Here is a 12,079-nt window from a genome sequence, read left to right on the forward strand (position 1 = left end):
CTAAATACACAAACATTCTAAATTTATTTGTTAAAAATTTACATGATGCAAATGATCCATGTTGTGGTGTAGAAGGTATGTTCATGCAACAGAGTTACAGGAGAACACCGAGTCCATGCTAAAGATGAGCACACGTCGCAGCATCATACAACTATGTTTAATAAGATCTGCTTATTAGTACAGAAAAGAGGGAAATAATGAAGGTGGGAATTACAAACTCTGAAGCAAGTTGTAAGCAATAGCAGCGTTGCCCTCCATCTTTTTGTTGTTGTTTTTTTTAAATCACAGTTTAGCTACAACATTAGACAAGCACAGGTCCAAGTCAACAATCTCAAAATCTTGTCATGATCGAACCTGTCATTAGTTCAAATTAAAACATAAGTTAGAAAAAGAAACCAATCCTCCATGTATATAGATATAGTTGTTTTTTTTTTTTTCAACATGACAGAGTGGGCTGCAGAACCACCCATGAAGAATGAGCATGAAGCACAGGTGAATAAGTAACTACCCAAATCTAGTACAGGAAATATATAGACATCTACAGAGAACAGTGTGAAACAGTCACCAGGACACGGCTTCGCTTTTTCTTCTCCTCGTTCCTCAGCAGCTGTTTAGTGACATTATTATATCTGAAGGTCCTTTTAGAACAAGGGGTACCAAGTGAGCGCAGTGAGCTACTGTAATGATGAAATGATCAACAGTCGCAGTGAGAGCAAAAGAAATGTTCCAGGAGGACGACATTAGGAGGTTAGTAAGCAAGCCTGGGTTTAGTAACAGACCAAAACAGATGGGTAGAAAAAGGCAAGCTAGAGAGGACATTCGTTCTTATTTTGACTGTGATGCAGAAGAGATGACCACAACACCAGAGCTGGAGCATTTACATCTGAAAATGACGACTGGGTGTGTAAATACGTTTTAAATATTTATCTAAATTTGGTTAGACTGGCAGGGCGAGAGCGCAGGGTGAGCCGATGGCTGAAGAGCATTAAGAGGCTTTTCCTCAAGACCTCTGCATTCGTTCTGTCAGTAATGCCTGGGTCACATTACATGATTTATTCACTCAGTGTTAAAAATGTGAGGGGTGCAGATGTTTTGGCCTGAATCATGTTTCAGGTCATCAAACCCCATATTAGATTTGACGAAGAAATAAACCCTTTTCTCACAAATCAATGAAACCAGCTCTGAGAACCAGGGAATTTTCAGAATTCAGAATAAACCCACATGACCTTTCGACAATGTGGCTCAGTTGTCATGGTCTTTCATGCATGATGTCAGGGTTGTGTTTTTGAAATGAAACAGCGAGTCTTGCCCTACATTACTGTATAGTGAGCCTTAAATGTTGCATGGTTCATAATTATGATTAATCACAGTACTCTGGAGAACTTGTCAGAAGGGGTCAGATTATATTATATTATATCTTATTATATAATCATCTTGGCACAAAAAAAAGATATAAAAAAGAAATACTCGCGCTATTATCAGAACAAAAACTCAAGTCCCAATGAGCAACCTGTGCTGAGAGTCGAGAGAGTGAAACTGACCGTGTTCCCTTGGTCATATGTGGCATACACCCTTTCCCCTGTCAATCAATCACAGTGACACTAGCCAACTGTGGGAATTTGTGAGCTCACTTATGTGCTATAAGGTAGATAAACACTTGACTGAGAGGATGGTTTCTTGTGTCTCAGCAGAGGTGTGTGTTCACCTTCACCCTCTCTACTTGGTACAGAGTGAGCGAGCTGGTGAGTGAAAACTAGCAGGACCAGATTTAGAAAGAAAATGGAAAACAATTTCAACTTGATTATCCTCTAATGTGGCCCAGGCTTAAACACTGCCCTCTACTCTACATACAGCTCCAGCTGGGAAACAAATCTCCAGAGAATCTGTGAGTGAATGCTTTCAGAATGGTGTTGTGACTCTCTTCTGCCGCAGCCATATTGCTTAAAGTTCAGCAGTGGCAGCGACTCGAGCAGCAGTCGTTAAATCACTGTGCGGCTCCCATCGTATCACAACATTCAGCTCACATTCGCTCCTTTCTGCCATTTCGTTTTATTGCCCATTTAGTCGATACATTACCAAATCATTTTCCATTCCAAGCATCAGTTGCTAGTGAGAATTGTTCCCCCCATACTTGAGATCGCTCTCACACTAATGTAAGCAACATCAGGGAGTTAACACAAAGCTTCGCATCAAAAATCTAGACACTAGTAACATTACAAAGGTTCTCAGCTTCATCAAACAAAAACAAAAAAGAAAAAAAAATTGTTTAAAGAATTAGCATCATAAAATTAATTTATTCCAAGTAAAAATACAAAATAATATTAAGGACATTGACCAGATATGAAAGTCTCCCCCAGAAATATATCATATTAATGGTTGAGAAATAAGTCTGTAAAGAAATATGAAATTAACAAAAAAAAAGAAGAAGAAAAAAATATGTAAATGTTTTAATTCTTTTCATCTTTGCAAAAAATCTCTAAAAATAATGAAAATGTTTTTTTTCCTCAGTATAAAGGCTACATTACCACTGGAAGGTACTAGCATGTAGAGTAGGTAAATACACAGTAGAAAATGATTTTAGTGAATCACAATGCAATGAAAATAAATCTGCAATAAAGATTTATGCCTCTTTTTCTTTTCATTTTTTTTCTTTTTTACAAACAGTACAAACAGTATTGCACATTACAACAAAGAATCGAGGTTATAGCCTTAAAAAAATGGGACTAATTCAAGTCTTAGGTGAATAGAAGGCCACCATGCTGCTGATGCACCTTGGGGGCTTTCGATCAAGTTACAGCTGAAACTGTTTGAATCTTTGTGTGTGTGGATTTTTTATTTTTTTTATTTAAAAAAAAAAAGAACAATCTTTCCTTTTTCTCCATTTAATCAAGAACCCTCAAAGATCAGTTTAGCTTAAATTAGATCAGGTTAACAAAGTAGGGCAATTTGCTTTTACAAAACAAACAGGCTACGCTTAAGAAACATAAAAAAGCTTTTTGTTTAAAAAAAAAAATCACAAACAAAAAAATAAATTTCGGTTCACTGGTCAGTAAATGACTGATTATAAACATACAAAACCAAGGGAAGTTTCGTCAGTTAACTTTTTAAGCACCTAATGGATGTTGTCTTTTTTTTTTTCTGGAGTAGGATTTTGTATGAACTTTTTTTTTTTTTTTTAATTTCTTTTTATTTAACACTGTGGCGTGTGGGTGGCGAAGCGCTCTCTCCGTTTACGCCGTGTTAAGGTCGTCTCTCTACTTCAGCTGACTCTATAGTTATAAAGCTCTAGCTCCTTCAGTTGCAATTTTTTTTATGTCTTTTTTTTTTTCCAAAAAAATAAAATTAAACATAAAAGCAAATAAACATGACAAAAATAAAATTAACCATCTGTTAAATCATTTTCTTGCAAATTTAAATTAATATATATTTTGTTTTTGAATAAACTTACTTAGAAAATATTGATTTCTCTCCTATTATATTTCAAAATTGAGGTATTGCAAAAGATCACGTCAGTCAGAAAGCACACAATTTTCGATTTCTCTCTCTCTCTCTCGCTCTCTCAACAAAAAAATAGCTGACTGATAGCTAACCATCTAGATACAAAGAGTAGTGCATAACAAATGTCTATTACAGAAAACAACAGATCTAGAAAATCCTTCTGGGTTGGAAGGAAATATCACAAACCCCCCAGAATTCACGTCCATAAGGATCCTCATTGCTATTCATGATTAGTTTTCTGTTGTTTTTTATTCCATCAGTAAAAAAAGTAGCTCTTGTTTACATAATTTTTTCCCCCCAAAAGCGAACAAAGTGTTCCATCCTAAAGGTGACGGTTTAGGATTAAAAACCCAGGCCACGATTGCTGCAGCCTTTTCCGGCGTGACGTACATCACTACAGGAAAATGGGACGGGACGATTTACGATTCGTTCCTTGAAACACCGCTCTCACTCTCGAGACTTTCACGGGCTTGTAAAACCCCGTCTCGCTCTTATACGAATCACTTCAGCAGCCAATACTTGTGTTCTCCTAAACTCCCACTCGTCCTCTCTCAAGCCCATACCGTAGTCTTTAAAAAAAATATCCACCACGGTTATTAGCAGGTTGGTTCTAGTCTTCAAGCTTTGCAGGAAAATCTGTGTATATAGAGATATATATATATATATATAAACGCAGCAAGCACACAATGTTCTGGTGATGTTAGTCCAATGTGCTGCAGTCACACTGTCTGTACTCTTTATGTGGGTCTTAGAGGGAAAAACACACACACACACACACACACACACACACACACACACACACACACACACACACACACACACACACACACACACACACACACACACACACACACACGCGCGTCACTGCAGTATTTTCTTTTTGTCTACTAATCACTTCACTAGTCAGGCAGAAGCGACGAAATTTGACGTGGTCTTTAGTTCTAGTGAATGGAGTTGGGAGTTTTTAGGGAAGGGAGTTGTTTGTACACATCCTGTGTGAGTGAGAACTATCGAAAGTGTGTGTGTGTCAATGTATACAGAACAAAAGGACAGGGAAGACTGTGTGTGTGTGTGTCTGTGTGTGTCTACTGTCTACACTGGATATGAAGTTTTCACAGGACTTGTTAGACATCAAGAACAGTTAAAGCGAATCACAGTTCTAGGCATATACTCAAATCCAACTACATACTGTATAAAAAATTGCACAATTATAACAATCACTGAAAAAGAAAAATGTTCTTCACCTACTAGTCAGAGTTTTAAAGGCTTATCCTACATCTAGGCCTTAGAAATCAGAATTGCAGTTTAGTCGTCTGTTCATGCGTTTAGCTTTTGACGTGAGATGATCATCAAGGTAGAACACCAACCGGCGAGTGAGATAAGCGCTCACCTCGGTCTCCTGCACGCTTTCCTGCTCTGTGTCCTCGTCTACCCATGTGCAAAATGGGCCAAGATGAATAATAGACTTGATACTGAAAATTCTATTGCATGCAGCGACCTGATTTGGATAAACATGCAGTTCAGGGGCGAATGCTGACCGCACCGAGGCCGACGCTCGCGCTCATGCCGGCCTGTTCACCTCCCAACCAGGCGCCGAACCGACTCTCATCCACTCCCCAGCCTGAATAAAGTACTATGGTATACATCTATATACCATGGATTTAGCAGCAAAAGCTATTGCAGCATTATATGTACATAACACTAAAAAAATAAGATTATAAAAAAAATAAATAAAGGCCTAAATATTATATGCGAAGGAAATTAAATCTGATTGTGCACATGAGGTATTAACTGGACTATTTTCAAATTGAGAGCAAATAGGTGGACTCGAATTTGAGATTCTTTTTTTTTTTTTTAAACTAAAGGTCGTCAAATATTTTCACCTTTGGTAATTTTGATCCCTCACATTTTCTACTCAGGGCAATGATACAGGTTTTCTGAAAACAAGTGCATGCTCTGTTAAAAAAAATAAAAAAAAATAAAAAAAAAATAAAAAAGGAATTATTTAGGTGGATATATAGATAGATTAAAAAAACAAAAATATAATCTTTTTTTAAATATATATATGTGCGTGTGTGTGTGTGTGTGTGTGTGTGTGTGTGTAGTCTCACTCTTGTCTAATAATGTCCTATTGGGAAACACTGACTGACTAAATCAAGAGGAAATTGAAGTAAACTTGAAAAAAGATCAGTATTGTCATGACCTAACTAACATCAAGTGTGTAGACGAATGCCAAAGTGCAAATTTCTGAGCAAAAAGACTCAAAATTCTTACTGAATGTTCACTAGCAGAGAGTATGATGGACAAAGATATTAAGAGCTGTGTTTTTTTTTTTTTTTAAATAAAGGATAAAAGAAGACCCATGTTTTCTTCGGTTGTAGTCGTGGTGACGGTGATGGTGGTGGTTAGTCGGTGTGAAGGGGATGATGGGAGTGAAGAAGTGGTGGGGAGGCTGAGTGACTCCTCCATCAGCTCCAGCGGAAGGAGACGTGGCGTGGTCGGTCTCCTCCCTCCTTCACCAGCGGTTTGTGGAACTCGCGGCCGGCGCGCGAGTGAATGCTGGCCCAGCAGTACTCACAGTAGTACTGCAGACACGTGACATTGGCACAGAAGAACGGGGCGAACTTGCCTCCGCAGCGTGCACCCTGGCATTCGTCACACATCTGATCATCCAGCACGTACGGCTTCACCTCCACCTACAAGCAGCAGACAGCAGTGTTAAAGGAAACAGGTATGGGATTATGAAGAATCTGAAGAATACGAACAACCCCTAAAAAACAAGAATGTGTGTATGCCCTCTTGTTTTAGGGAATATTATTATTATTATTATTATTATTGTTGTTGTTGTTGTTAGCTACTATTATTATTATTGTTATCGTTTTTATTATTGCATTATTATTATTATTATTATAGCAATAATAGACAAAAATGCCAACACATACATTTAGTTAATTCGCTGTGATGCTAAAATTGCTGTCTCACTAGTAATATTATTAGTAATAACCAAACCTGAAATGATCATTAGACTGTCCAACTCTATATGTAACTGCATATGGCTTCCATTTGCCCTAAGACACGGTGATAACTACGAGCTGGTTTCACCTGTAAATGTTCTGCTAATGTATAAGGAGGTGGTGTGTGAGGAAAGATCATGAAGCACTTAGCCGGGATCACTGCGGTACATATTCATGTGAGAGGAGTGAAAAGCCTATTATTTATCTGCATTATAGATACTGTGTAGCACATGTTCTAACTTTCAAAAAGACAGAAAGCTTTGCATGAAGTCTGAAGGAAGCCCAATTTTTGCGGTCACACCACTTCTGAAATCTGCTCTCCAACCTCTAATCCAATCCCTCTATAATTACAGGCTCAGAAACCAAAAAACTGTTATGATTTGATTCCCAGACATGAACCTTGCTTCAATGTCACATCACTTAGCCAAATCAAATGTCATGGTCACCTTTGCGACACACAGCTGCAATAGTAATTACACCCAGCCGTTCCTTAAATATCATACCTCAAAGACTAAATCCTGCCCCTTGTTGATTTATCAAATCCAGCAAACAGAAATAAGTGAGGAGAAAATGAGGAGATGCAGATTATAATGTGCTGCTACACTGACCCTAAAAACTGCATGTACTGTAGGATGAAAGTTGCTGGTAGAAAGCCACAATACAGCGGAAGTGAACACAATAGTGTAAAAGCGGCCAGTAGGTGATCAGATACACACACACACACACACACACATATAAATCAGAAGACATCTTTACCGTACATGCATGCAAAACTATAATTAGCTTGAATGTGAGTGTGTGTGTGTGTCTGTGTGTGTGTGTGTGTGTGCGCGTGCACAAAAGTTTGTCAGTCGTCCAGAATCTGGCGGTCAAACTGATTACATGCCTGCTTCATGCTTTCCATTCGTAATGCTGGAATAGGAAATGATTGTGAGGTAATGAGAGTGTAGCAGATGCCTGAATAAGTGGCTCCACACACACACACACACACCCCACACACGCAAAGCCCACACACACACACACACACACACACACACACACGTGCATGCACACACACACTGAGTCAAATCATGATCATTGCCAGGGACACACCCCCAGCAGCACCACTGCATAACATCAACCCTCATAGTAACGTCATGAATTTTGAATAATAATTATACAATACAAATTATTTTGTCAAAATAATAAAATGTTGCCTGAAATGCACTACTGCTGATGATCACTACTCGCACACAGATTCCTCAGATTCTCTGGGGAAACTGGCTGGTTATGGGTTTGTAATCCTGAAGGTTGATGTGAAAGTCTGTATGTGATCAAATATTTGGGATGGAAGTATGAGAGTGAGGCAGGAAGGGAAGGCGTACAAGATGGAATGTAGGCAAGGAAAGAAAAGTGTGTTGTTTCTTTGTCAGTGTGAGATATTAAAGGTGCAGGTTAATGCTGCAGGTTGGAGAAAGTAAGCACAGTTGACTGGGCTGGTGTGTAGAAACATAAAGCTTTATGTTTGTATCAGTTCTTTTGTCCCATCAGTACATGAAGCTATCTTTCATGTACAAACACTCATACGATGTGTGATGTAATTCATAAACAAATAGAATACAAGAAATGGTTTTCTGCTAGTTCTGAGAAATGACCTGAAAGTAGAATATTACTAGAGAATATCAGCACAATGCACTCGAACACTCACCCGCTTGTCGATGTCGTTGTGCTGCAACTGGACAAATCGAGCGCTGATGGCAGCAATGTAGCTCTGCTGGTTAGAGAAAGCCACTCGACCTGCTCCTTTAGGATACTTCAGCTCAGGGTCAGTATCAATGCCAGCATAGCACACACCCCCATACAGCCGGTCCATAATCATCGCCAGCTCCACTACACACACACACACACACACGCACACACGCACACACGCACACACGCACACACGCACACAAACGCACACACACACACACACACACACACACACACACACACACACACACACACACACACACACACACACACACACACACACACACACACACACAAAGTTTAAAACTCAGCTCCCCATAGGTTGCCTCATATCAGCTTATGGAAGCACAATATATCTATAAATATTTGAGTATAGAGACACATCTGGAGGAAATCAGACTCCTCCCCTAACCTGCGCGCAGAGGTCGAGGGACTCCTCCCACAAAGATGGTCTTTCGAGGGTCCAGAGGCTGAGAGCCGTCCATCACAAAGTCACTGTCGCTCAGATTCCATGGACGAATCTGTACCTGAACAACAGAGAGAGTCTGAGTGCCTGTACTGAGTACACACACTGACACATATATATATACACACACATATACACACAAACACACAATGTAAGTGATTTTAACTTACTGGTTTGTCTTTAATGGTGGGACTGGACACGCACAAATAGAGTTTCCCATCTTCCTCAATGCAGGCATCGATGAGAGCCTGAACTGAACTCTCTTCCTGGAATAGCAGGAAGGCATAACCTGTATAAGGAAGAAAGAACAGGAAAGAGAGAGAGAGAAGAAAAATGTAAGTTGTGTTCAAATCCAAGGATATGTGCATGTATATTAACAAACTAATTATATTTATGATACAAATCCTCCAAAATCCCTACAAACTGATTAAAATAGAAGCATGGAAGGAACAAGGAAGAGGGGGAGGGAAAAAAAACCCATTTCAAAAACTACTCATATCTTAGTAGCCATCTTCCAGTGAAATCTCAATTTGTAAGGGATCATGTCAATATTTACCAGCAAACTTCAGGGTCATGTGTAAAAGTGCAGAATGTGCAGGTTTGTGTTTATGGCCGTGCGAGCGGAGGAATGCACAACTGTCATGTTTTACTGTCCGCATTCCACAGCAGAAGCACCAGCAATGCAAAAACATCACAAGATCACTGTACTAAGAAAGAGCTGTGTGTGTGTGTGTGTGTGTGTGTGTGTGTGTGTGTGTGTGTGTGTGTGTGTGTGTGTGTGTGTGTGTGTGAGAGAGAGAGAGAGAGAGAGAGAGAGAGAGAGAGAGAGAGAGAGAGAGAGAGAGAGAATGTGTGAGAGTGTGTGTGTGTGTGTGTGTGTAAGCACTTAAACAGTAGTGGATATGAGAGATTAATACAAATAGAAAAGAAAGGATATTAAACGTGTTTATTTATCATTTATAGTTTTGAGTAGCTGAAGGTGTTCAGTCAAGGCAGAGACCTGAGGACAGTGGAGCTGATGCTTTCTTGTTAACTTGACAAGTTACGTTTTTTGGGAAGGTCATCTTTTGTCTTATGTTGAAGAAAGAGAATATGAGAGAGGCTGGTTACAGCGTAAGTGTTTTTAGTTGCCATAATGCAAGGAAGAAGAAGAAGGAAGAAGGAAGAAGAAGGAAGAAGAAGAAAGAAGGAAGAAGAAGAAAGAAGGAAGAAGAAGAAAAAGAAGAAGAAGAAGAAGAAGAAGGAAGAAGAAGAAGAAGGAAGAAGAAAGAAGAAGAAGAAGAAGGAAGAAGAAGAAAGAAGAAAGAAGAAGAAGAAGAAGACTTTGTCACATATACATTACAGCACAGTGAAATTCTTTCTTTGCATATCCCTTTGGAGGTCAGAGCACATGGTCAGCTATGATACAGCACACATGGAGCAGAGGGGGACAAGGGCCCAGAGTCTTAACCACATGAACCACTTAACTGACATGGATCTGGGATATTATATATTAAATGGAAATTATGGAAAAATGTCAACTACATTTTTCTGGCCACATCTTATAAAATTCCATAAAAGCTGCATCCTGAATAACTCTTAAACCTGAGAGAGAGATAGAGAGATAGAGAGAGAGATAGAGAGATAGAGAGAGAGAGAGAGAGAGAGAGAGAGAGAGAGAGAGAGAGAGAGAGAGAGAGAGAGACTTTGGGTGTATGTAAGAGATTGTACTCTAAAAGCTTGCAGTCTGAGAACGGGGGATCAGGGCCAAGGCAGCAGGGAGCCACTTGGGAAGAAAGGAACACCGTGTTCTGTCCAAACAAGAAAGGAGGCAGGAAGAAGAAATTAAATGAACACAAAATACATACAACTTTTATATAAATCAGTCGAAGAGTGACATGGACCCCAAAATCAGCCCAAAGCTCTAAAGAATTACACTAATATACAGGAAAGTAAAAAATAAAGAGCTGAAGAGAAGAGTCTAAGAATAGAGAACAAGTTTTTTATCTAATTCTCTCAAGTGGCGCAAGATAGTGTCCACCCTCAGCATGTCCAACTGCCCTGTGTGTGTTTGTGTGTGTGTGTGTGTGTGTGTGTGTGTGTGTGTGTGTGTAAGGCTATGGTAAAGCTTCTAAATGTGTGAACATAAAACCCACAGGCTATTTGGTAAGAGAGAACAGCTGTGCTACTGTGTGCAGGGTGGTTAGATGATCCACCACAGAGTACCCTCTCTCTAATACACACACACACACACACACACACACACACACGCACTCATGCTCACACGCACTCAGTGGCGTGTGCTTGAGATTTACAGCTTTAACACTCAAGAGCACACGTTTGTACACATTAGAAGCACGACAGATTTTACATTGCACTTGTTTTCTTAATACGTCAAAACACGAAAACAAAAAAAAACAAAAACAAAAACAAAAAAAAACAAATCCAAAAATCCACATTCAAATGTTCATGACTAAAACAAGCAAAGCATATGTCTTGAAAATGATACTGTACGTGTAATAAGCCCCTAATGAGGGGACTTATTTCTGTTCAGGAATCTCTCATTCTAATTTACATGCAAAACAGTGAGTAAACTTTGTAAATAGGAAGCTAAACTATGCACAGATGTAGATGAGGGCTCTTCTAACTACAAACCTTTTCAGATTTATAGCATGTACGAAGAAGAACTGGAACTAACGCACAACACCACAAAGCAAAAAGCCCTTAAAGTCAGTATGCTGTGGCAGACAACACGATCACACGACTGTTATAAAACACAGCCACGTTGACAAAGTACAGAGAGAGCAAGCATGGCCTGACTACACAAACAGCCTGATAATGAAAACATGGCTTCTAAAAGAGGAGAGACAGCCAGTGGTGCAGCAGGGACAGTGTCAGAGAGAGCTGCACTGTTAAAAAAGAAAAAAGAGAAAGGAAAAAAAAGTTCTTTACCATCTTAAACTGATATTCAAGCAACTCTGAGAATGTGTGACAGATCCTCTGCAGACTCTGCTTGAATTTTCTTGCCTTTGTTTCTATGACATTTTTTTGTTATTCAAAAAAATAGTTATTAATATTACTTTCATTAACAAACAAAGGTTCGTTTAAAAAAAAAAACGCTAAAATGTAATATGCAAGATTGCTCTTTCTGTGATTCGTTAATAAAAATACGAAACAAAATGTTAAAAATTAAAAAAAAGAAATAATATAAAATAAAGAATAAACAAAGACATTATTACATATCATTCTACTTGGGTTCACAAGGGAAGACCTTATACCTAGACAGACTAATGCAGAAAATTACATTCAAATTCAGTCTGTAATATCAAATAATTGAAATATAAAATTCATGTAAATGTTATACTGTCCTGTTTAAATAAAACTTATTTTTAAT

The 12,079-nt window shown here is 38.8% G+C and overlaps 1 protein-coding gene across 8 annotated transcripts in view; it reads right to left on the bottom strand.

Annotated features, from left to right (window-relative positions):
- Window positions 1-138: 138 nt before the first annotated feature.
- cpeb3 (cytoplasmic polyadenylation element binding protein 3) overlaps window positions 139-12,079 on the bottom strand; it is a 44,660-nt gene continuing 32,719 nt past the window's right edge. For all 8 annotated transcript variants that reach the window (XM_027174881.2, XM_027174884.2, XM_027174878.2 and 5 more), the window contains 4 exons: window positions 8,877-8,995; window positions 8,653-8,767; window positions 8,200-8,381; window positions 139-6,194 (listed from right to left, as the gene is read on the bottom strand). In XM_027174881.2, coding sequence (XP_027030682.1) covers window positions 5,967-6,194; window positions 8,200-8,381; window positions 8,653-8,767; window positions 8,877-8,995 — 644 coding nt within the window. In that variant the 3' untranslated portion in view covers window positions 139-5,966. The remainder of the gene's footprint in view (window positions 6,195-8,199; window positions 8,382-8,652; window positions 8,768-8,876; window positions 8,996-12,079) is intronic.

This window comes from Tachysurus fulvidraco, chromosome 4 (genome assembly GCF_022655615.1).
Source record: "Tachysurus fulvidraco isolate hzauxx_2018 chromosome 4, HZAU_PFXX_2.0, whole genome shotgun sequence".
In the NCBI taxonomy this organism is placed as follows: Eukaryota; Metazoa; Chordata; class Actinopteri; order Siluriformes; family Bagridae; genus Tachysurus; species Tachysurus fulvidraco.